Raw genomic sequence first — 25,617 nt, 5'->3', positions numbered from 1 at the left:
ACCAGGAGACAAAGAGGCACTGGCTTCTTCCATCTCGCCACTCCAAGCTGCTTCTTGTCTTGCCCTGACCTTTCTTGTGGCGTCCAGGCACAAATACCAGTGGACACCAACCCCTCAGAGCCCAGCTCCAAGGAAGGTGGTTTGCTTAGGACACCTGGCCTGGGCGGAATTGGGAGGGTGGGATGAGAGTGATGTCTCTTCAGGACCCACACACCTGCTTCTCCACCTGCCACCACCTGTGTTGGTGACCAGAGCCTGCGTGAGCTGAGCATTCCCCAGAGGGCCTGAGGAAGTAGGGTTTCTTAAAGGATCATATTTGAGGGCAGAAACACCTTGTTTAAACAGTAAAAAAAAAAGCAAACTATATGTTGGTGTGTTGCACTGTGGTAATGTTCATGTTGCTGTGATGTTTGAAATACCACCAGGTAGACAGGTTTTAGCAATGGTCCAGGTTGAGAGACCAGGGAGAAGGGCCTGGTGCTCCATTGAAAAGTAGCCAGTGAGAATCCTATGGATTATAGCAGAGCACAGCTGGGTCTAGGGCTGGAAGACAGTCCCCTCGGCAGGAAGGCCCTCAGAACACACAGTGGTGGTACAATGGTGGTGAGGATGGAGCAGATCGGGCAGGGTTTGAGTTAGGTTTACTCAATGGCAGCTTACAACAGTCAGAAAGTGGAATCAGCCCATCACCTGAGGAACTGACCCTAAGATGTGGTACAACCATGCAATGGAGTGTTATTCAGCCATAAAAGGAATGCTGTCTTGACACATGATATGAACTGATGAATCTCAAATCCTTTATGTGAAGTGGAATGAACTAGACACACAAAAGGACCAAGAATGGATGATCCCACTTAGATGAAATATCTCGCATAGGCAAATACAGACCGACTGGTAGAAAGTAGATTACTTGTGTGTGTGTGTGTGGGGGGGGGGGGGGTCCTAATTCCTAATGGCTAAAAGGTATGCGGTTTCTTTTGGGAAGATGAATGAACTCTAACATTGATGAACACTTTAAATGGGTGAATTGTATAGAAAATCAATTGGATTTAAATACAGTGAATTATTTTTAAATTTCCTTGTTGCAGCTCTTGTCATCGAGTTGGTTCTCACTTATAGCAACCCTGTATAGATAGGGTTTCTGAGGAGCGGATGGTTAAGTGTGAGCCACCGACTTTTCATTTCAAACCGACCTTAAGGTCCAATGCTTATCCTACAACACCACTCCCGGCCTCCTAAATTTCATTAAGCTCTTAAAAAATATTTCAAAAACCCAGTATACTATGAGTCCGTTTATGTTAAAAGAAAAAGCAAACCTCCACAACGCAGTTAGAAGACAGAAGAGAACTGTCCTGGGGGGAAGGGGGGGAGCCTGAGGCCTCTCGGGGATGCTAGCAGCTTACAGCTTCTGACCTAGATACTGGGTTTGCAGGTGTGTGGGTTTGTGAAAGTTCAACCTAAGTGCATCTGTGCAGGGCTGACTTCCCCTGTCTCCTCATTAACGAGAGGCAAACACAGGAGGAAAAAGATCAGAAAACCAGAGCCTGCTGGGTGGAAACAAACCAAGGTTCCCCAACAGAGGGACCAAATCCTCTAAAAACCTGCCCGGATGGTTCCAAGAGCTGCAGCTTGTTTACAGTGCACCGTATCTCATGGGCGCCTGTGACTCCCCAGAGGGTTCCCTCTGTCCCCCAAATACAGCTGAGGAAGGCAGCACAGAGAGACAAGGTGACCAGCCCACAGTCACCCACCAGCTGTGTGGGGGTCGGAATTAGGTAAAGCTAGGCTCTTACCTCCAGCACCAAGCTCCCTGCTCTCCTAGACTGAGCCAAAATCCGCCTGCTCAATTTCAGATCCAGAACCAACTGAACGGCACTTAACAATCACAACAAAAAATGCAGTCCTGGTGTGGCATCAGAGTGTAAGCACTGGACCTCAAGGTCAGTTTGATCCATAAGGTCTGCGGTTCAAGCTCACCAGCCGTACCTTGGAAACCCTACACAGGGTCACTATGAATCAGAACTGACTCAACAGCACTTACAGCGTAGTGGTTACGAATCGGGCTGCGAACCACAAGGTCAGCAGTTCGAAACTACCAGCTGTTCCGCGGGGGAAAGATGAGGCTTTCTGCTCCCATAAAGATTTACAGCCTTGGAAACCCTGTACAGGGTCACTATGAGTCGGATCCGACTCCACGGCACATAACAACAACAACAGCGCTTAAAAACAACAAATGGAGAACTATGGGCCACGTGGTACATGAAAGTGGAAGTGGTCTAAAGTGGAAAGGATCCTCTACTAAGCAGCTCATTAGCATGAGAAACCCCATTAGCCGGCATCTTTGGCTGCCCTGCTGTAGGTTAATGAACAGAACCACAAGGTCTGTTTGAATTGCAAAATTTACCAGCTACTCTTCACAAACCCTAAACAGGGTTAACAGCTGCTAACCGACTCAATGGCAGCTAGAGGTATCCTGAGAGCTTTCCACTACTGTTTAATGTTCACGACATCCTGATAAGGTAGATACTGTTATCACCCTCTTAGGGATGACAAGAAGACTAGGAGAGGTGAAGAACAGTGACAATGAGCTCTTGCCCCTCAGTGACAGCCTGACTCTTGTCTGCCTCCCTCAGGGAAGAGAGCGCAGGCCCTGATCACACGAAGCTGCCACCCCATAAAGCTAGTTCTAGTTCCTTCCTCCTCCCCACTCTCCCTACTGCGTGTCTACTGGGCTGGTTGAACCAGCTGGGCCAGGAACCAGGCTGTGCAGCCATGGGAACTAGGAATAGCCTACTCCACCAGGGCAGGACCTGAAAGGAGGGTGACTGCCCGGGAGCACTAGAGGGGTGCCGGGGACAGACGGACAGATGCACACACGCACACACCCCGTCCAGTGTGCTCGGCACTTTGCATGCATTGCCACCTTTAATTACCCCACACCCACGTTCCACTTTACAGGCAAGAAAGGGAAGCCCAGAGAGAGGGAGTGACAAAACCCAAGACACAGCTGGCAGAGGGGATTTCAGCACTGCTCTGCAGGCCTCCCCTACCCAGAGCTAACCACCACAGCACTTCCTCTCTGCTTTCAAAGAAGACAGACCTTCTGGACCATCTGCCCCACCAGGCCCCAAAGGGCATCCAGAGGAGAGACCAGGAATGTTTCCTTAAAAAAAAAGACGACACAGCCAGGGGGGTGATGGGACCAGGCTCTTTCTGAGGCCCGATTGTTGTTGCTGTTGTTAAGAGCCGTCAAGGGTCAAGTCGGTTTTGACCCATAGTGACCCTCTAGTGTTTCCGAGGAGCAGCCAGTGAGCTTGAACCACCAACCTTGTGGTTCAAACTGACTTTGCAGTCCAACGCGTTAACCCACAGCGCCATACTAGGACTCCGTGGGCTGAATTAGGGTGGCTCTTTTTTTGGCTTCCACGATGACCACCAGTCTGTTACTGGTCAATACCATGTGCACAGAGGGATGATCCCTAGTGAATGTCCCAATAATTCTTGGACGTTTGCAACTGTCCCACTCGAGGGAAGTTACAGCAGCCGTTCACCCACTGGCCCCAGGAGGAGAACCCCAGGGGTCACTCTCACACCACCCTGTATGTGAAGAGTGAAGGAAGAGGGGGTTCAGCCGTAGCAAGAATTCCTGCCTTCCATGTAGGTGACTAGAGTTCATCTCCTAGCCAATGCACTTCATGAAGAAGACACCTATCAGTGGAGGCCTGTGTGTTGCTATGAGGCTGAACCAGTTCAGCAGAGCTTCCAGGCTCAGAGAAACAAGGAAGAAAGTCCTGGTGATCGGTTTCCAGAAACCAGCCAACAAGAACCCTATGGACCACTGCTCTCTGATGCACAGCCCATCTCAGAGAGGGAGCAGGGTCAGCTGTGTTGTGTGTGGGGTCACTGTGAGTTGGGGTGACGTAATGGGACTAACAACATGTTTGGGATGAACATTCATCTAGACCCAGAAGACACAGTGCGCCCAGGACGATGGCCTCTTTCCTAGCCGTGGTCGGCGCCAGGTACATGACCTTGTCTGGTATCTCCCTCTTGGCTAGAGCACACAGTGAGTCAAGATGGGCCGGGTGGATGAGCCAACTGCTGTGGGGTCTGTTACCAAGTCATTCTGGCTGCCCCTGCCCCTCTCTTGCGGTGTTGGTCCTAGGGCAGCACCTCCCCAAAGCTTACTGACCTCAAGGCTGAGAATTCCACAAAGTACCAGCCACTGACGCTGCCCAGCAGTCCACCTTCTTCTCTGATGGTCCAGCATTCAGAACCCCCCATTCTTCTTCCCCACACCCTGTCTGCACACTTAACCCTTACAGGTCCTCACTGCTCAGCATGTGATGTTTCCCACGTGGGGGTGTGACATATGAAACACTGGGGAAACTGAGGCCCCACAGGGACACCTGAAGACAGGGACCAGGTCTCATTTAGGATGTATCTCCCCAAGCAATGCCTGGCTACTCAAAGTGTGGTCCGTGGAACACCCGCTGCAGCCATCACCTGGGAGCTGGTTAAAGATGTAAAAACTTGGGCCCCACCCAAGACCCAGCGCATCCGAACCAGCATGTGACGCCATCCCCAGAGGACGCGTGTACACATTCAAGTCAAAGGTACAACAGCATTTGCGTCACTGTTTCAAACTTCTAGGAATTCCCCAAACACACCAGGCATATCTCCCCCTTCCACCTCTCCAGAAGCCCTGTATTCTTCTCCCCCTTTTTCAAAAGCCGGAGCATCACCAACATCATCCCTCCATGGCTCCTGCTTTCTTGCCTCCTCCCAGAGCGGGTCCACACCTGGACCCTGTTTCCCAGCCGCCATTCCCACTGCCTGCAACCTAGTTACTGCAGTGGGGGCTACTCAGCGACTAACATCTGAGCACCTACTATGCACCAGGTACTGGTAACCAGACAGACACATGCTGGAACCTAGAGGATTTCTGGCATACATGCACGTGCACATAAATGTGATAAAGACAGAAACGGGGCAGAAACTGCAAAGGCTGGGTGCACACTTAAATGGGGTGTCCAGGGATGCCTCGGGGGGAGGGGGACATTCGAGGAAAGACCTGAAGGAGGCGGGGGCAGTGGCTCCCCTCTCCCAGGGGACACTTGTCTGTGGGCACCTGTGGTTGTCATCACTCAGGGTGGAAGTGAAGAGAACAGGGATGCTGCGAGACATCCTACAGTGCACAGATCAGACTTCACAACAGAGGCTGAGAGACCCTTGTCTGGGACACGCTCTCCAGACAGAAGGAACAGTGAGCGCTGAGGCTCTGAGTGCGGCTGGAGGAGCGCAACCCAAGGTGGCTGGCCGAGGTGGTCAACGAAGTGGGAGACTTGCCGGCAGGAAGCAGCCTTGGCAATTTGACTTCTACTTGGCAAGAGGGGACACTCTGAGCAGACAAGCATCATCATGAGTCTAGACTGTAGGCAGAAATTCCCCTGGATGGTGCAAACAGCTCTGATACTCAACTGCTAACTGTAAGGTTGCAGGTTTGAGTCCATCCAGACGTGCATAAGAAAGGCCTGGCAACCTACTGCCAAAAAATCAGACACTATGGAGCACAGTTTTACTCTCGCACACATGGAGGTGCCATGAGTTGGCAACAACTCCAAGACAATTGGTTTTCAGACTTGGGGTGGGGTGGCGGGGCATGAAGGATGCAAACAGAAGCTCCAGGGAGGGGTGGGGCAGTGGCAGGGGTGAGGAAGAGCAAATTCAAATCCAGTTTGAAGGTGATGTGGATACAGATAAGAGGTTCTGGCCTGAGGCACACATTCGGGGATTAACTGGCAGGTGGAGTTTGGTGCCAAGAATCTGTTGGGTTTTTTTCTCCAAAGAGAAGGGGATGCCCAAGGCCCTGCTGAGGTCAAGAAGACCATCTAAGCAGACCCCAACTCTCCAGTCTTCTCCTCCACCCCCAGATACACACCAGCCACAGAGCTTGGCCCACGCGGAGGCCTTCGCCCCAGCTCTTCCCTCTGCCTGAAGCACCTTCCCCTCCCTCATCCACACACCGGTTCCTTCTCTCCTCCATTCTCAGCCCAAATGGGGTCTCCTCAGAGGCACCTCCTCTGAACGCCCAGTGCACGATCCTGCTCCTTCAAACACAGCCCTGAGGGGGCAGCCCTACCTCTCATCCCCACACATCTCAGGACTTGCGTGGATGCTACTTTACACCTGGCTCCACTCCCGCCATCCACCCACACACACCAGGAAGGGTGCCCCCATGAAGGGCAGAGGGGATCTTGTCTGTCTCATTCACCAAGGGACCCTCTACACTAGTTCACAGCCACAGATGGTCTCAACACAAGCCTGTTGTCAGCGAAGACTGCTCAGGCTGTTGTTAGCCAGGTCGGTCTCTGGCTCTTGGCCAACTCCATGCACAATTCAACAAAATGCTGCCCCCCCGTGGGTGGGGGCCAATCGAGCCTCTGTGATTTTTCACTGGCTGCTTTTCTGAACAGCAGCCCTGGTAGAAGAGTGGTTGGCAAGCTGGGCTGCTAACTGCAAGTTCGTTTTTACCAGCCACTCTGAAAAAGAAGGTTGAAGCTTTCTGCTCTCATACAGATTTACAGCCTTGGAAACTCTCGACAGGGTCTCTGTGAGTCAGAACTGACTCCACTGCACACTACCACCACCACTAGCTCTCCAGGCCTTTCTTCCTAGTCTTAGTCTGGAAGCTCTGTTGAAACTTGTTCAGCCTCCCCTGACATGCTGGCCAGGAATTGAACCTGAGTGGACAGTAAGGCACCACTGCTCTAAGCCACCACTGATCCCACACAAGGACTGCCTCAGTCTGCAACATCCTGGGAAAAGAATCTCTGTAAATATGATGCACAGATGCCCACTAATAAAACTATGACATTCACAAGCGTCTGCCCGCTTCAGTGACACCTCTTAAATACTTTCACACCAAGCCAACTCCTCCATGGCTGTCCTCACATCTACCAAGCACTCCCACCTCCTCAGGGGATCTTGGGAGCCCCAGCCACCTCCTCACCTCCTCCTCCTCCGCCTCCTCGCACTGGCAGCTTCAGAGCAGTTTACAAGCTACTGCAGGTTTATCTTTTTAAATCATGGAGCATCCTCCTAGCTGATGCTTGAAAGCCAGGCCCCTCTCGCTTGCTCGTTAACCCCGCTGACAGCAGAGGAACAGCCCAACAAGCTAGGCAGGGCCTCCGCTTTTTACTGCCGTGGATACTTGTAGGAAACTGTCAACTTGTCACAATCTGACAGATTAAAAGCAAAGTGACGGGGAGGTGTTCAAAACTGGAGAAGAGCGGTGTGTGGGCGGTAGCTCGGGACTCTGCAGTCAACAAGCTCTTATTCAAAGCCCAGCCCTGCTGTGGGGCCTTAGCCCGTTGAGCCTCTGTTTCTTAATCTGTAAAACGGGGAGACTATAGCCTGAGCCTCAGGAGATTCTTGAGACAGCGCAGGCACGCAACGTGTCCAGTGCCTGGCACACGCTAGCCCTCAGCGGGGGTTCCCAACGAGGCGCGTGATCCTGTGCCAACTTCCAACAGAACAAAGCCAAGGTAACCTTTGCTGACAAAAGCAAACAAGATCTGGAGCTATCTGTGTAGGAACCCCATTGTTTTCCAATCAGAATGGAGTCCTGCACACATTGATGGCATTCCACAAGGAACACCATGTCCTTTTCACCCTCCGTGTACGCCTGTGGCTGCCTTTATTGGAGGAATTACTTACACTGGATGGCTTGCCAAGGCTAAAATCACATTTGTGATCCGGCGCTATCTAATCAGATTTCCTCGTGGCCAATCAGTAATAAAGGAAGTGTCCCATAATGTTCCATGATGGCTTCTCCCCTGTGGGAAGCTGGCCAGAGCACAATCAGGAAGTAGAAAGTTCCTGTTTAAGACCTTCACTAGTCGAGGAGCCCAACAAAAGAAACCAAGTGCAACAAACCATTACTGCAGGTTCTTCACTGTCGACGAGTGCTGCTGCTGTCCAGTTGGTGACCCCATGAACCAAGAACAAAACAGAATGCTGTCATACCAGGGGTTTCACTAGCTGGTTTTCAGAAACCCATGACCAGGCCTGTCTTCCTTCCCCATCATAGTGACTGCGAGATGTGCTGAAACCTGGTCCACATCACAGCAACACATGAGCCTCCATCGACAGCTGTAGTGGCTGAGTACCAGGGGCACCGGTCACGTGCATCGAAGGTAAACATTCTGCCACCACCCTCATCTGTCTGAGTATGGAATGTATCCCCTGCCGGAAGGCAGGCTCGTGAGGATAGGAACAACGGCTCTGCAGCACGTGTTCAATAAAGGAGCTAAGTGAACATTCTGCACTCTATCAACTCGCCAAAGGGCCGCAGAACTTGGTGCTCTGTGGTTGGGATGGGTGCACGTGCTTGAATCTTACATAACATAGGAGCCTACTTCAAGATAAGGAACACGACACTCTGAATAAAAACGTGAAACAGAAGGCCAGTCCCGGGCCTTGTCAGGTACCCTGGCAGATAGGGGCCCTGAAACGTCAGCTGTGAAAACCTTAGACCTTTTCTTAAACGAAGTGGACCTGACCAAACACACGTAGGATGGTGGGACAGACAAAGCTGAAAACAATTTCAGTCAGTTCTAATCTTGTAGGCTATTTAACAGCTAGATTCAATTTAGCTACACGGCAGGTAACTAAGGTGCTCTGGGAGCATAGTGATTACAAGTCAGGCTGCGAACCACAAGGTCAGCAGTTTGAAACTACCAGCCCTTCCCCAAGAGAAAGATGAGGCTTTCCGCTCCCGTAAAGATTTACAGCCTCGGAAACCCTACACGGATAACTGGTCGGCTGCTAGAAAAAGATCAATGGTTCAAACCCACCAGCCAATCCCAGGGAGAACAAGTGGCCATCTAGTTCCAGAACAACGACCGCCTTGGAAACCCTATGGAACAATTACACTCTGTCCCTAGGGGGACTAGGAGGTGGAATCAACTCAACAGCAGTGGGCTTTTTATATTTATTTTCTTTGTTAGGCGCTCTGGTGGCACAGCGGTTAAGTACCCAGCTGCTAACTGAAGGGTCAGCAGTTCAAACCCACCAGTGATGGGAGAAAGATGTGGTAATCTACTTCCATAAAGATTGTTGCTAAGTACCGTGGAGTCGGTTCTGACTCACAGCGACCCTGTACAGGGTTTCTGAGGCTGCAAATCTTTACGGGAGCAGAAAGCCTCACCTTTCTCCTGCAGAACAGCTGGTAGTTTCGAACTGCCGACCTTGAGGTTAGCAGCCTGGTTTGTAACCACTACACTTGGGAAATCCTAGGGGAAGTTCTAACCTGTCTGTCCTATGGGGTCGCTATGAGGAAAACCGGCCAGTGATCCCCCTGCATATCACAGCAGTGTGATGGGACAACACAGGACAAGGCAGCATGGCCCCTATTGTGATCCCCCCCCCCCTTTCAGAGTTAGCAGCAGTGGGGACCGGCCACCATCTAGTGCTCCCGATCTCAGAAGTAGTCCTGGAGACTGAAATTCACATAGTTCGTTTGGTCCTTGGACTAATCAGTTGGTTCTGACTCATAGCAACCCTGTATAGAGCTTCTGAGGACCGGCTGGTGGGTCTGAACCACCGAACAAGAGGTTCAAACCGACCGTGCGGTTGAGTGCTTATCCCACAGCGCCACTCCAGAACTCCATTATAAACATGGATATATTTACAGCACACACAGATATGCAGACATTTGTAGAAATGTCATATACCAAACCTATATATACAGTCATGAGTGTAGTCCCTTGTACCTACTCATACCCATTCATCTTGTCTATGTACCGATGTTTCCAACTACACATTGCTGCTGTTGTTGTTATGTTCCAACCCATAGTGACCCTGCCCAGGGTTTCCGAGGCTGTAAATCTTTATGGGAGCAGAAAGCCTCATCTTTCTCCCGCGGAACAGCTGGTAGTTTCGAACTGCCGACCTTGAGGTTTGCAGCCCGATTTGTAACCAACGACGCTATCAGAGCTCCTTCCAACTACAAATTAGTGTTCGTTATTTCTCATAATGCATGACTTCGAATGGGTTTACCTTTGCTATCTGCACTTTGGCACACTTTTCTGAGTTTCCTTATTTTTGTTGTTGTTGTTATGTGCCGTCGAGTTGGGTCCGACCCATAGCAACCCTGTATAGGGTTTACCGAGGAGCAGCTGGTGAGCTTGAACCATTGTCCTTGCAGTTCAAACAGCTTTGCTGTCTGGCGTATTAACCCACAGTGCCACACCAGGACTCCTTCTTTTTAGTGGCACCTTATTATGAAACCCTTATTATGGGCTGCCGTTTCCTCCAGCCAAATTAATGTGTTTTGGGGGGTCAGGGTATGGCACTGTAGGAAAAGCACTAGACTGCTAATCTCAAGGTTGGTGGTTCAAACCTACCAGCCACTATGTGGAAACCCTACACAGGATCTCTATGAGTCAAAACTGACTCAACAGCACTTAACAACAACAACAGTAGTTAATGAAGGAGATCTGGTAGTGAAGTGGGTTACAAGTTGGCTGCTAACCACAAGGTCAGCAACTGGAAACTACCAGCCACTCTGAGGGAGAAAGATGAAGCTTTCAGCTCCTATAAAGACTGACTGCCTCGGCAATCCTAAACAAGGTTGCTATGAGTAGGAACACACTTGACGGTGTCCCACTACCACTGGTTAATTAAGTCCCTGGAGAAGGACACCATGCGGAATAAAGTGGAGGGTCAGCAAAAAAGAGGAAGACCCCCAGAGAGATAGAATAACATAGTGGCAGCAGCAATGTGTTACTATGACAACAACTGTGAAGATGGCACAGGATTGGGCATGTGTCGCTCTATTGTACATTGGGTCACTGAGTCAGAACCAACTCGATGGCAACTAATAATAACAGCTAATGAAAACAAAATAACTTAACACGGGGCCAATAATCAATGTCAGGACAAATGAAAAAACCTGAAATTGCTGAGGATCTCATTTTACTTCAACCTATAATCAATGCTCAAGGAGCTCTGGGAGCGTACTGGTTACAAGTCGGATGGCTAATCTCAAGGTCAGCAGTTTGAAACTACCAGCGGCTCCGTGGGAGAAAAGACGACGCTTTCTGCTCCAGTAAAGATTCACAGCCTCAGAAACCCTGTGCAGGGACACTAAGAGTCAGAACTGACTCCATGGCACATAACAACAACAACAACAAAATAATCAATGCTCATGGAAGCAGCAGTCAAGAAATCAAACTATGTATTGTAGGCAGCAAAACTGCGGCAAAAGACCTCTTTACAATGTTAAAAGACCAAAGATGTCACTTTGAGAACCTGAGCTATGGTATTTTCAATCTCCTCATATGCATGTGAAAGCTGGACCATGAATAAGGAAGACCAGAGAAGAATGGCTGCATTTGAGTTATGGTGTTGGTAAAGAATATTGCAGGTATGATGGACTGCCCGGAGAACAAACAGATACGTCTTGAAATAAGTACAGTCAGAGCGCTCTTTTGAATCAAGGGTGGTAGATTTCATCTCATGTACTTTAACCTGCTGTTGGCAGGGGCGGGGTCCGTCTGCCGAGGGCATCGTGCTTGATAAAGTGGACAGTCACTGAAACAAGAGGAAGACCCCAACTAGATGGATTGACACAGCGGCTGCAACAATGGCTCAGACCTAACAGTTGTGGGGATGGTGCAGGACCAGGCAGTGTTTCAGTCTACCATGCGCATGGTCCCTGTGAGTCATCCCCATCTGGACAGCACCCAATAACAACAATGGTAATGACCAAGAACACTTCTTCCTGTGTTTCTTGGCCACCTAAATGTCTTCCTTGGTTAAGTGTCTTTTCCGGGTTCTCTGCCCATTTTTTATTTGTCTTTGTTTTGGGGTGTTGACATTTTCTATAAATTGTTTAGATGACTCCTTAGTCTATAGGTTCTTTTTTTCCCCCTTTTTTGGGGGGAACTCTTGATGTGCCTAAGTATTTCATTTTTAGAGAGTCCTAGGTGTGTAGTTTGGAATCCTGGTGTGACGCTGAAGAATAAGCACTGGAATGCTAACCGTTAGGTCAGTGGTTCAAACCCACCAGCTGGTCCTTGGAACCACAGGGTTGCTATGAATGAGAATTGACTTGATGGCATTCAGCAAACAAGTTCTCTGCTTTATCTTCTGTTTGTACCTTTTCATTTACGTTTGAACATCTTTTCATGCTGGAAATTATGGCCCCAAAGGTTGCCCCCATTTCTTCTTTGATGATCTTAATAAGTTTAAGATTCTACATTTAGATCTTTGATCCAAATCTTTGGTTCGTTTTTATGTATGGTTTGAGAGACGTATCTTGTTTCACTTTATGCAAATGAATATCCAGTTTTGCCCAAGCCATTTATTACAGAGACTGTCTTTTCCTCATTTAATAGGTTTCCCATCTTTGTTGAAGACCAGCTGTCCATAAATGGATGATTTATTTCCAGGCTCAATACTGTTCCACTGGTCTATGTGTCTCTCATTTTACCAGCGCAATGCCAGGTGGTTTCTCTTCACTAGTGCTTTGGTTATCTGGGGTCTCTTTGCTTTCCAAATACAGTTAGAGATTGGCTTTTCCACATGCTTAAAGACGGAATTGCATTATACATGGACTGGGACTGCACTGTATCTATAGGTCACTTTGGGTTGTATTGACCTTTTCCACAATGCTAACTCCAGGAGCATGGTTTGTTCTTCATGTATCTGGGTTTTGTAGTTTCTGGTACCAGTGTTTTGTAGCTTTCTTTATATGTCTTTTGTGTTTCTAGTTAAGTTAATTCCAAAGCACTTTACCTTTTTGGTGGTGGTGGTGGTGGTTAAGTGTCGTCGAGTTGGTTCTGACTCATAGAGATCCGATATAAGGTTTCAGAAGAGCAGCTGGTGTGCTTGAACTGCTGACCTTGCGGTCAAGGATATTAACCCACAATGTTGGAAGTCTGTAAATCTTTGCGGGAACAGAAAGTCTCATGTTTCTCCCGAGAGGTGGCTAGTGGGCTCAAACTGCCGACCTTGTGGTTGGCAGTGCAGTGTTTATCCTACAGAGCCACCACTAAGAGAACAGCACTGACACATATGATACTGTTTTCCTTATCTCAGTTTCTGAATTCTGTTTGTTGGTGTCAAGGATTTGATAGATTTTTGAATGTTGATCTTGTACCCTGCCGCTCTGTTGAATTTTTAATTTTGTTACAGAAGTGTTTTTACAGAGTTTCTTGGATTGTCTATGTAGAGGATCGTATCATATGCAAATAGGGTTAATTTTACTTCTTCCTTACTAATTTGAATGCCTTTTATTTCTCTTTCTTTTCTTGCCTGGCTGCCCAGCTGAGCCAGCTTTCTTGAAAAACCTTCTGATGGAGAAATTAATCTTTTTAATACATGGAAAACCCAGCAGAGCTCAGGGGAGGGGATCCTTGGGCAGCCTGGGTATCAGAGAGGTTGATGGCCTGGGCTGGGGCCACACAGGCAGGATGGATATGGCATTAGAGACAAGAAGGACCACAAAAGCTGCCAGTTCACCCTCCTCTAGGCCTTCAAGAGTTGAAGATTAGACAAAGTGGTTCCGGGGGGCTGGACAGAGGCCCTTCCTGCAGGCCTGTTTGCAAAAGAGGCTGTGGTCAGTCACCTCCTTCCTGCAGGCTCTGTGAGCTGTCGCATCATGCTCAAGCCCAAACCAAACCATGGCCGTCCCATGTGTGCGGAGAAGAACTTCTGCGCTCTCTTCACAGGGGCTGCAGAAGCAGATGGTCAGGTCTGGCTTGGGTGATGGGATCAAGTTCTATGTCAAGTTCCTTGGGCTTGGATTCTCAGTGGCTTGGCAGCGAACTCCCCGTGATGAGCTCTAATATGATGTGCTGAGCCCTGATCTGATGTAATTATCCCATGTCTTATAAACTGTCACTTCTACAATGTTCGTGAGGCAGGATGCAATCTACAGGATCAGACTGGATCTTGAATCAATCTCTTTTAAGATATAAAAGGAGAGGGAAGTGGGCAGAGCTCACAGTGACACACAGCCACCAAGAGACAAGAGCCAGGAGTGGAGGGTGTCCTTTGCATCTGGGGCCCCTGCACTGGGAAGCGCCGAGATTCAGAGGAAGACTGAGGAAGCCAAGTTGCAAGGAGATCTTCAAGGAATGCTGAAGGGAGCCAAGACCCTTTCTCCAGAGCGGGCGCTCAGACTTTGGAAGTCTAGCCTCATCAGCTGTGAGAGACCACACTTCTGTTTGTGAAAGCCCCCCTCCCCCATGTGGTATTTCTGTTATAGCAGCTCTAGAGAACTACGGCACCCCCAGTACACAACACTCTGAAGAAAGGACGATTAGTAAGGACAGGTTACATGTGTGCTGTGGTTTATAAACAGTGTCCTAGTCGTTACCATCACCACACTCCCCATGTCTCTCTTTCATTCACTAGAGGATTCATTCCCAGAGGATCAGCTATGCTGCAAGCCCCCGGATGACTCAGTACATGGGCCCGCGAGAAAGGAGCGAACTCGGTTTCTGTGCTTGAGGGACTGCTGGTCCAGGGAAAAAGAGGGAGACAGAAGATTGTTGTTGTGTTATCGAGCTGGCTGTGACTTAGAGCACAACAGCACAAAAGCTGCCGGGTCGTATGCCTCCCAACCGTGTATGTTTCAGTTCATTGTCGCTGTCACTGTGCTAATCCATCTCATTGGAGGGGTCGTCCTCTCTTCTGCTACTGTGGACAGCATTATCCTATCACAGACAGCACAGTACTTCAAGAAAGGTCTTGAGATGCTTTTTTTGACAACAAATGTGACACCATTCCTCTTCAATTTGCCATTCGTGGCAAAATAAACCAAACGACTGTCAGATTCAAACCAACCAATACCACCAGTCCATTTCAGCTCACGAATGCCTACGGTATTGATCTTTCATTTTAATGGATGTTTGTAGCTGTTTATTCTCATTTTAAATTGTGCTCCATCAGCAAACAAAGGTCCTGAAAGCTTTGCTCTATCTTCGTTATTAATTTAAGGTCAACTCTATTTTGAGGAAGCAGTTCTTCTCCAGGTATATTTTTAAGTGTCTTCTAACTTGAGGGGCTCGCCTTCCAGCTCTCCATCTGACAACATTCTGCTGCTTTTCCTAGGGTTATCAGACACTAACCTTTCAAAAGTGATCCGTCTCTCCTTCTGCCCAGTCTTACTCTGGAAGATCTTGAAACCTGTCCACCATGGGTGACCCTGCTGGTATTTAAAATGCTGGTGACAGCTTCCAGCGTCACACAATCCTCCACAGTATGACAAACGGACAGATGAGCAGTGAAGGCAGAGGAGGACACGGATACAATTCGGGGCCTGAAGTGTCGGGTGGGGGTACATTCAGGAGGTGGTTCTAGGGGTCCAACAGCAGAAGAGCTGTCTTAGAGGAGATATTGTCAAATTCAGACCTCAGCAAAGCAGCGTTCTTTTGTCAGCCCCAGCTGAAGATCATGGCTGTGACCTCAAGGTTCTGGGGGGCACTGTAATGGGGAACAGGGCTGCTTCCTGAGTCCTTGTCACAGCCAATCAGACACATTCAGGACAAGGGGAAGGGAGGGAGGGCGGGGCAGGAGGACAGGGGCCAAACCGGGGTGGGACGGCAAAAACAACAACCCTCACTTAGTTTACACTCAGACTGCTTATAGGACCACCTCACAGACGGTCCAGGACTCCCACGGACCATGGCAAGTAGACCCGGGTTCAACTCCCGGCCAAGGCACCTTGTGCACAGAAACCACCCATCTGTCAGTAGAGGCGCAACAGATTTCAGTGGGGCTACCAGACTAAGAAAGACTAGGAAGAAAGGCCTGGCCATCTTCATCCAAAAGTTAGCCAGTTAAAGCCTTATGGATCAGAATGGCGCATTGCTCAATCCACAGCAGATCAGGGGGATGGTGGACGACTGGCCCACATTTTGTTGCGTGTGTGGGGTTACTGTGAGCTGGGATCAGCTTGACGACAACTCACACAAACAACAGCATGGACTCAGACCCACCTGAGCCCAACGTCTGGCCCATTAGCTGTCTCTTGAAGGCAACCTCCATCACCTGGAAAATGCAGCCCAAATACTGCCCAGATGCAGTTCGGGTGGCAGCCTTCGCGGACCGGGAGCTGGTGTCACCAGAACAGAACCGAGCCCAAGCCCAGCTCCTCCTTCTACAGAATCACCGCAGGAGGGACCACCACCCACCTGAGCCCGTGGTCCCACCGCCCGTGGGAGAGGCCAAACACACCCACTTTACAGAAGCAGAATCAGGCTCAGAGCAACACAGCCAGAGGTCCAAAGTTGCACAGCGGTACACAGTTGGTTCTGATACAGTCTGCCTCCAAATCTGGGGTTCTGTCTCTGCTTCCCTGAAGTTCAAGGGTTAAATATACCCTGTTTTACTGCCCTTCACTTCTGGTACCTCACACATCTCGAAGTTTTTTATTTTATTTTATTTTACAAACTCAAGGCTTATGGCAAACCTGCATCGAGCAAATCAATGGCCTTCGTTTTTCTAACACCTTGTATTTCTGTATTCTCTGTAACTCTCCAAACACTTCAAACATTTTCACCATGCTAGTCTAGTGTAAATGGAGTCCTGGTGTGGCGCTGTGAGCTAATGCTTCAGACTGCAAAGTCGTTTGAACTGCAAGGTCGATGGTTCAAGCTCACCAGCTGCTCCTTGTAAACCCAATACAGGGTTGTTATGAGTCACAATGGACTCCACAGCACTTAACAACTTAACAAGTCTAGTGTAAACCTGACTTTTATATGCAAAGGGAAATCAACAAGTGTGTGCTACTCGCCAGCTGGCAATAAGCCACTTACTGACCAGAACCTTCCAGAAGTCTAGTTCTAAACTAGACTCACACAGCATCACAGATCCTACACAGAGGACTATAGCTCTAAGGATCCTACCTTGTGAAAAGGTAACCTACACAGCTTCTGAAAGATTACCCAGCAAAAACTGGAGGCTGCAGACCACCTCCCATCTTTCCTGGGGCTGGGACTAAACTGGAGAACTCAGAGTCGGCACATGGAGACTGGTGGTAACATCCGGTCCCTGAGTCCAGCCGCACCGAACGCCAGCTGATTCAGCCTTGTGTGCCCTGCTGTGGGCATGGGCCCGGCACTGAGCAGGCATTCAAAACGTGCCTGGGATGCCAAGCCTAGAGGCTAGGAGCACATTCCATTTGAAGAACTAGCTCTTCCTTCTTTCTCCCCCTTTCTTTTTCCTCCAACTATAATTTTCTCATAGAAACAGATGTAGCCCTTTTCCTCCTACGTGAGAACATCTTGTTCAGAAGGAACCAGAAGAAAAGGTTACAAAAAGGTTCCTGGGTGGTTGAAATGGTTTCTGCTCACCTACAAATCTAAAGGCTGCTGGTTCAAACCTACCCAGCAGCCCACATCTGAAAGGCCTGGAGATAGCCTTTTGTAAAGATTACAGCTAAGATTCCTCCTCGTCTTGACCTCATGTGTGACAGAGAAGAACTGAGCTCCACAGGATGCTGAATCAACTCCAAGGTAAACAGCTTCAGCTCGTCTACAGATTACAAATCCAGCAATTTCTCTGGGGGCTACGTGGTTTCATGTGGCTATGTTCACACAAAAACCTGTACATGAGTATTTATAGCAGTTCCATGCACTCGACCCACAAGGTGGTTCAAATTCACCAGTCGCTCCTCGGAAACCCTACACAAGGTTGCTATGAGTTGAAATCCACTCGACAGCACTTAACAAAAGCAACAATAATTGCCCCAAACTAAAAGCAACCAAGATGTCCTCCAATCGGCAAATGGTAAACAAACTGTGGCATGGCTACACAATGGAATATGATTCAGTGATCAAAACAAATACACCATCAAACCACAACAAGAGACAAAAAAAGGTGGAACACATCTGCTGAAATGCAGACATCGCTCTGAAAAAGACTGTATGTGGTGATGGTCTGGACAAGGCCAAACGATGGAGACACCAACACCAGGAGTGGACGTAGGGGGACCGGGGCACAGGAGGGAAAACAGGATGATCAGGTGGCGCCCAGGGCATTTCAGGACAGTGACACTGTTCTGTATGACACTGTTGTGATGGACACATGCCATTATGCATGTCAGAAGCTGTGCAAACACATAAAACTGCACATGCATCTGACGCAACTCTCAGAGCCCAGCAAACCAGACAACACAACCTAGTGTGAACAGTGGGAGTGAGCTAGTAATAACGTACTGATACTGGCTTCTCAAAGATGCCCTCGTGGCTTAGTAGTTAATCGTTGAACTGCTAACCGCAAAGTTGGCAGTTCAAACCCACAGGAGCCCGGGGAGGCTGTCTGCTCCCATAGGATTTATAGTCTTGGGAACTCGAGGAGCAATCCTACTCTGTCCTACAGGATCACTACGCATTCGACTTGGCTTCCTGGTAGTGGGTTTGGTTTTGGCTTAGTTTATGGGCTTTTCAATGATACCAATGTCCCCACTGCTGAGAGATATTAATAACTGGGGGAGTCTCAGAGGGCAGGCAGGGGTACATGGTATTCTTTATACTTTCTGTCCATTCTCCTGAAAGCCTAAAATTGCTCCAAAAACATTAAGTGTTTAAAAAAGGAACAGGACCGACATAAAACTACAGGTTTACCTCAGAAAAAGAGGCCACCCAAGGTTCTTCCCGAGTCCCTGGCTTTACAAGGTCCAAACCAGACTCACTGCCACTGAATCGATCTGAACTCATTGTGACCCTACACAACAGAACACAACTGCTCCACAGGGTTTCCAAGGAATTGTTCCAGAGCCTTGTTTTGTCTCATGGAGCAGCTCGTGGGTTCGAACTATCGACCTTGGGTCGATCAAGCATTAAGCCATGGCTTCCTTAGGGCTCGGATCCCACCCTCAGGACCAGAGGAATCCCCAAGGGTCTCGGCTCCTCCAAGTGGTAACCAAGTAACTGATCTTACCGAATGGTGGGCTGGTCCCCGCTCAGCTGCTTAAACCTCCGATGAAGTTGCTCAATCTGGTCTGATGAAACTGAGAAATAGAAGAAAGAAGAACATAAACTTGAGGCTATCACAGAGAGAGACCTTAGGAGTCCTTCTGCCATCCCTTCCTTCCTACCATAAATCCTCAACCCCACTGTTTCAATCATTCCCGCGGCATCACCCACGACAGCACGATGGAGCTCTGAGTGAAAAAGCAAAAGGGTTTCCCATCACTTCTGAGTAATTATTCCCGACTCCTTTGGCAGTAGCTCAACTATTACTAATAAAGGCAGCTGTGGAGACGGGGCAAATGTGAGGCAGCCTGCATCTCTTCACCTTTCTCCTGCCTGTGCCCACTACGGGTCATCTTCTATCTCTTGTGTGACTTTCCCAGCTCTCATCCCGTTATAAAGATGGAGATATCTGCAGTGCAGGAAAAGGTTTTTCATAGTCACCTACTGAGAGAAGGGCAAAAAAAGAAGGGGAGAGACGTGGTGGGCGCTGGGGTGGGGAATGATGTGGGAGATCTGGGGAAGGAACGTCCAGAGAGTGAGGAAGTGAAGGAAAAGATTGGAAGTTCAATCACAGTTGCTACAGATTATGTATCAGAGTGCCCTGTGAGGCTTAGAGAATCGAGGTGCAGGAATCTGTTTCTAATGTTGATGGCTGGGGACTGTTTCTTCCAGGGCCACTTCAAGACCAGACTGTGTGGGCTCCAGGTTTTATAAGGGTTACAACCACACATGAACGTGTATCATAAGCAGTATACTCAACACTTCTATGTATCTTCTTCCTCCATCCTCAAAACAGCTCTGTGTAACAGAGGATCCTGGGACCATCAAGGGAGAAGAGCATGAGTAGAGAAGCAGGGACACCAGAGATGGAGGCAGAGATGGGGACAAGGAGAGAGGGAATAGCTGAGGACTCTAGATTCATGGGAAGAGAGGGACTGAGAGCTGGCCAGGAGGTAGGCTTGCAGAATGTGCCCTTTGGTGGTTTAAATTAATATATATATATATATATATATATATATATATATATATATATATATATATATATATATGTATATATATATGCCTGAGTGCTTAAAACAAACAAAAAAACAGTTAAAATGAATAGAAACACTGTTAACTGATGGTACATGGAGGGGATTATAATCACTGGAATGAAACAAAGTATGATTTGTGAAATATAAAACAAATGATCTGCCCTGTAAACTTTCTCTTATTCACAATAAAAACTTTTAAAAAATTTAAAAAGGGCACATAGGGAGGTGATACTGCTGAGACTTGACCCTTGGTCCTAAGTCCATGAGACTACCAAAGCTGGCCCTTAGCTGCTATCAACACTGCCCATTTGTCCTGGTGCTCAAGATGTCTACATCTGATTCTCGGAGATGACAGCCAGTTTAGACAAATGCTCAAAACCAGCCACTGGACTTGCCAACTCCCTCAGCATTTCCCAGCCCAGCGGCAGCTGTGTTTCCCTTGCTATTCCATCCACTGCCATTCCGTGGATTCCAACTCACGCTGGCCCTGTAGGGTTTCCAAGCAGAACTGGCCCGAGAGGGTTTCCAAGGCAATCCATCTTTACAGGGGCAGACTGCCACGTCTTTCTCCTGTGAGCAGCTGGTGGACCTGAACCGCCAACCTTGTGGTTAGCAGCCCAACACTTGTTATTTGTTGTTAAGCGCCATCGAGTTGGTTCTGACTCACAGCAACCCGGTTGGTGGGTTTGAACTGCTGATTTTCTGGTTAGCAGTCCAATACTCATCCTTCAGGGCTACCAGGAGACAACTCTTGCTACATTGTTGCTATTAAGTGTTGTCAAGTCTGTTCTCATAGCAACCCTGTATAGGGTTTCCAGTGAGTGGACGGTGGGTTTGAAGCACTGACGTTTCAGTTCAAACGGACCCTGCAGTCCAGTGCTTATCCTACAGTGCCATAGCAGGACTCCTGTAACCATAAAAAAAATGTTTCATTTAGCAAGAAAATCTTTTCTTAACTTTTTACAACAGTGGTCTCATACAGTATTTGTTCTTTGGGGATGGAGTAATTTCACCCAGCTTCATGTTCTGCAGATTCATCCACGTTGTGATGTGTTTTACAGATTCACCATTATTCTTCAATGTTGCATCATATTCCATTGCGGGATTGTACCAGTATTTCTACTTTCAACTTCTGGAGATAGCGTCATTAACAGTGTTTGCACCGTTTTACAGACCCACCAACCAGCAGGGTAAGTGGGGCCCAGTCACTCCACACCCTTGCCAGCATTTACTGTTTTCTGTTTCATTTTTGGTTTGTGTTTTTAACTTTGCTACGAATGCTGTTCACCTCTCTTTGGAATGAGCACAAATATGGATCTCTTCCAGTCAGTTGGCCAGGTAGTTGTCTTCCCAATTTCTTGGCATAGATGAGTGAGTGCCTCTAGTGCTGCGTCAGTTTGTTGAAAGATTTCAATTTGTATTCCATCAATTCCCGGAACTTTGTTCTTTGCCAATGGCTTCATTGCACCTTGGACTTCTTCCTTCTGTATCATTTGGCTCTTGATCATATGCTACCCTGTGAAATGGGTGAGTATCAACCATGTAATTTTTTTGAGTTTGACAATTTACTGGTATTTTCAGTAAAGACATTCATTTCAGTCATTTCTCTCTTCCATCTTGACCTTAGCTTAATAATTCATTTGGGTCAAGAAAATCATATGCAAAAGAGGGATAGTTACTATCTTAACATAAGCAGGAAAATGAACAATATTGGAAAGTTTGCTTACATTAAAGGAAGATAAAGTGAAATTCATATATCTTAACATCAGTGAGTTATTTTAAGTAAGAACTAACACTTCTATACACGTTTCCACTCTTTTACTTGGGACTTATTCTACATTTAAATGCAAGTGAACAAAGCATTAGGACTATACTAACATATTACTATATATAAGCAGGCTGCTTCTCAGAGTTATTACCTAGTCAAAGAGCTCAGTGAGCAGTTACCACCAATACAATAGTCTGAAGCGTCCTCCACAGTCAACATTACAGGAATTTTCAAGGAAATTCACTGTATTTTATGTTTCTTTTGTTTGTGATGATGCTTTTAACGACGTGTCTGTCACATTAAGAGAAAAAGTTTATGAACAATACAAAAACAGTAAAAACAAAGACTACCCCAAACCCCAAATAACACACAAAACAAAGTATATGGTCAGAGATTCCCTGACATGCTTGAAGATGCATTTTCTCTCCTTCTATTTTCAATATCTAAAATGTGCTTTTAAGAGGCTATTGGTCAATACTTATATTCTATTAAGTAAATGGAGTCCTGGTGTAGCACTGTGGGTCAATGCCTCAGACTGCAAAGCTATTTGAACTGCAAGGTCAGCGGTTCAAGCTCACCAGTGAGTCACTCCTCGGAAACCCTATACAGGGTCGCTATGGGTCGGAACCGACTCGACCGCACTTAACAACAACAACAACAACATTCCAATTGGATTCCACAAATTAGTAACTTAAATGCATTGACAAAGCACAGAAAGCGCCATCTTCTCATTCATACAATTATTATTTTCTTTTTTGGGTGTTCAAACCTTTCAAAAAATGAAAGTAACCAAATATTGAAGCAGTTACGTAAATTAACATTTTGGTGGTGATCTGTATTACAAAAGAAACAGCTTCCTCAAGTTCTGGTGGAAGTGCTTTTAGAACTAGTTAATAACAGAAACCAAGAGAAGCCCATTCAAAATACTCATTTTTACTTTGGTAACAAATGGTTGTTCTTTGAAGACTACTTAAGGTAGGCATGAGGCATGACCAGTTAAGGTGAAGTGAACAATTTCAAATATTCAAACAATTTACACAAATAATTTTTTTTAAATGGCTAAAGAGCTAAGCATCCATATCTACTGATAGCAATGCAAAAACTATCCAATGACTTCAAGCATCAAAAAAACAAAATGCCCATTAGAACAAAAAGCAGTGTTTTATCTATATTTACTTTCAACAAGAGTCCAATAACATTTTTGCTCTCAGTACAGTACACAGTACTCCCTTTTCTACAAGGCTGTTCCTGGGAGCCAGTCAATTTATATAATAAGGGAGTTAAGTTAGTAATTGCTTGCATTTTAAACCAGTTTAGATAGACAATAACTTTTTGCTTCCCTCTTAATGTGTTAATAGTTGTGCCTAAAAAAAAATACACCAATTCTTAGAAATGCTTGTAATCTCTATCTAAAACAGAAATTATCTCAAATTTCAAAGTCTCATCCATTAGTGCACCACTCCATCTTTAAGGGGGAAAAAAAGCGGCTCCTAAGATAGTCTCACACCATTCTTTAAATAGGAAACTGCTCCTTCTAACTTTACACCCACCTCACAGCCAATCATAAACCACATCATTTAATTGTCTTGGTCACGAACCTTTCCAAGACAAGATCTTATATTTCGCTCCCAAAGCTTCTGGTTATCAGAAAACCCATGCTTTCCTTTGTTGAAGGAGTTTGGTCTTGCTGATGTTGGAATATCCCTTCCAACATTCTTCATCCTCATTTTCGCTTCTGGAAGCATTTCTTCTGGTTCACTATCTTGATCTTCATTAAAAAGTCACTGTTACTGAAAGGGGTTTTGGAGCAAGAGTTGGAACTGTTTCTTTAGGCTTACTTGATCCAAGTTGAATGGACATGGCCGATGCTTTCTTTGCCATCTACCTACGGCAAATCCAAACTTGGAGCCTGCTGTAGGCTTCATTGGGAAGTCTTCAGCTTCTTCAGCTGATGGCTTCTCGGCGCTGCAATGGCAACATTTCCCTCCATTACTGGAACAAACACCTTACTTTTCACAGGTCTTTCTGCTTCTTCTTCAGGTACTCCAGCAGCTCCAGCTCACTGAGGATTCTGTAGCTTCTCCTCTCCCATCTTCCCATCCACCATTTTCCCTGTGACGGTCTCTCCTCTCGACCATTTCTTATTGGTACAGTGGCATTTAATATCAATAACGTCTAACGATCGTGAGCATTTCTTCACATGTTTGTTGGCCACCTGAATGTTTTCTTTGGTGAAGTGTCTGTTCATGACCTCGACCCACTGTTTAATTGGCTTCTCTGTCTCCCTGATGAGGCACTGAAGGGTAACAGAACACTATTTAACTCACTAGCTTCGGATACTTCATAAGCAGAGTCCACTGCTGGAGGAAGGCATGATGCTGGGTGACGTGGAGGGCCATTCAAAGTGATGGAGACCTTTGGTGACATGTCCTGGCCCAACAATGGACTCAACCATGCTGGCAAGTGTGAGGATACAGTGGGAGAAGACAACATTTCCTTCTAGTGTCCTCATGATTTCCAGGAGTCTGAGTCAACTTGATGGCAACCACCCATCCACCTACCTGCCCACCTATCTCTCTCAGTGAAGATATTAATGTACTAGATAGAGCAGCAATTCTACTCCTAGGGACGCACCCAAGAGAAATGCAGATTTCTGCTCACGGAAAGACGTGTACAAGGATGTTGCGGGTAGCACTAACTGTGATGTTCTAAACTGCCAAGTCCCCAAATGCCCATCAATGCTTGAACAGATAAATGACAGGACAGAATACTTTTGTTGTTGTTGTTAAGCGCCGTCGAGTCGGATCTGATCCAAAGCGACCCTATAAAGGGTTTCTGAGGAGCGACTGGTGAGGTTGAACCGCCGACCTTGCAGTTTAAATGGCTTTGCAGTCTGGTGCATTAACCCACAGCGCCACATCAGGATGGAATACTACATGGTCATAAAAAGGAACCATGGGTAACTGCACCTACATGGGGAAGGCTCACAGACATAATAACGAGTGAACGAAACCAGAAATGAACTGGTGCACACTCTATGAGTCCACTGCATGAACTGAAAAAGCAGACACAAGTCATCTGTGTTAGAGATCAGGAGAGTAGCTGCCCTAAGTGGGGATCTGGAAGTAGCATGGAACACCAGGGGGTCTTCCAAGGGCTGATCTACGTGAAGGTTACATCGGTGTGTTCTGGAATATTCACGAGCTGTATGTACACTTCTGAGTGACATGCACTTTGGGTACGCACTGTTCTAATATTTTGATAAAAAATTTACCTTTAATACCACTCCTATTCAATATTGTGCTGGAATCTTTGAGCAACAAAGTAAGAAAAAAGAAAGCGCCCAAATTGGTAAAGAAAACGAAAAACTATCTATTTGCATATAATATGATGTGGCGCTGTATGATCAGCACTAGACTGCAAACCACAAAAGTCAGCACTTCAAATCCACCAGACACTCCTAGGAAACCCTATACAAGGTCGCTATGAGATGGAACCAATTTGACGACATGTAACAACTACAACACTCTAGCCAGTGAGTCATTCTCCCTTCTCTCCCACACATTTTTCTCAAGTTGATATTTTCCTCATTTTAACAGAACTCATGAGTTCAGAAAATGTAATTTACTTATTATTATTATTGTATATATTTACCACTGCCATTGAGTCAATTCTCATTCACAGTGACCCTAACAGGGCCGACTCCATAGGATTTCTAAAATGATAAATCTTTAAAGGAATAGACAATTTCATCTTTCTTCCAAGAATCCACTTTTGCATTTGAACCCTCAACTTTTCAGTTAGGAGCTCAACCATTAACATT

General features: G+C 47.0%; 1 protein-coding gene and 1 pseudogene across 1 annotated transcript in view; both read right to left on the bottom strand.

The window, feature by feature from the left end:
* TESC (tescalcin) overlaps positions 1-25,617 on the bottom strand; it is an 80,009-nt gene that overhangs the window by 13,111 nt on the left and 41,281 nt on the right. The window contains 1 exon segment of the mRNA XM_006878197.1: positions 18,958-19,027. Coding sequence (XP_006878259.1) covers positions 18,958-19,027 — 70 coding nt within the window.
* Positions 23,372-23,901, bottom strand: LOC102828664 (annotated as a pseudogene).

Source organism: Chrysochloris asiatica, unplaced genomic scaffold (assembly GCF_000296735.1).
Source record: "Chrysochloris asiatica unplaced genomic scaffold, ChrAsi1.0 scaffold00078, whole genome shotgun sequence".
Lineage (NCBI taxonomy): Eukaryota > Metazoa > Chordata > Mammalia > Afrosoricida > Chrysochloridae > Chrysochloris > Chrysochloris asiatica.
This window is presented reverse-complemented; position numbering and strand designations above follow the sequence as displayed.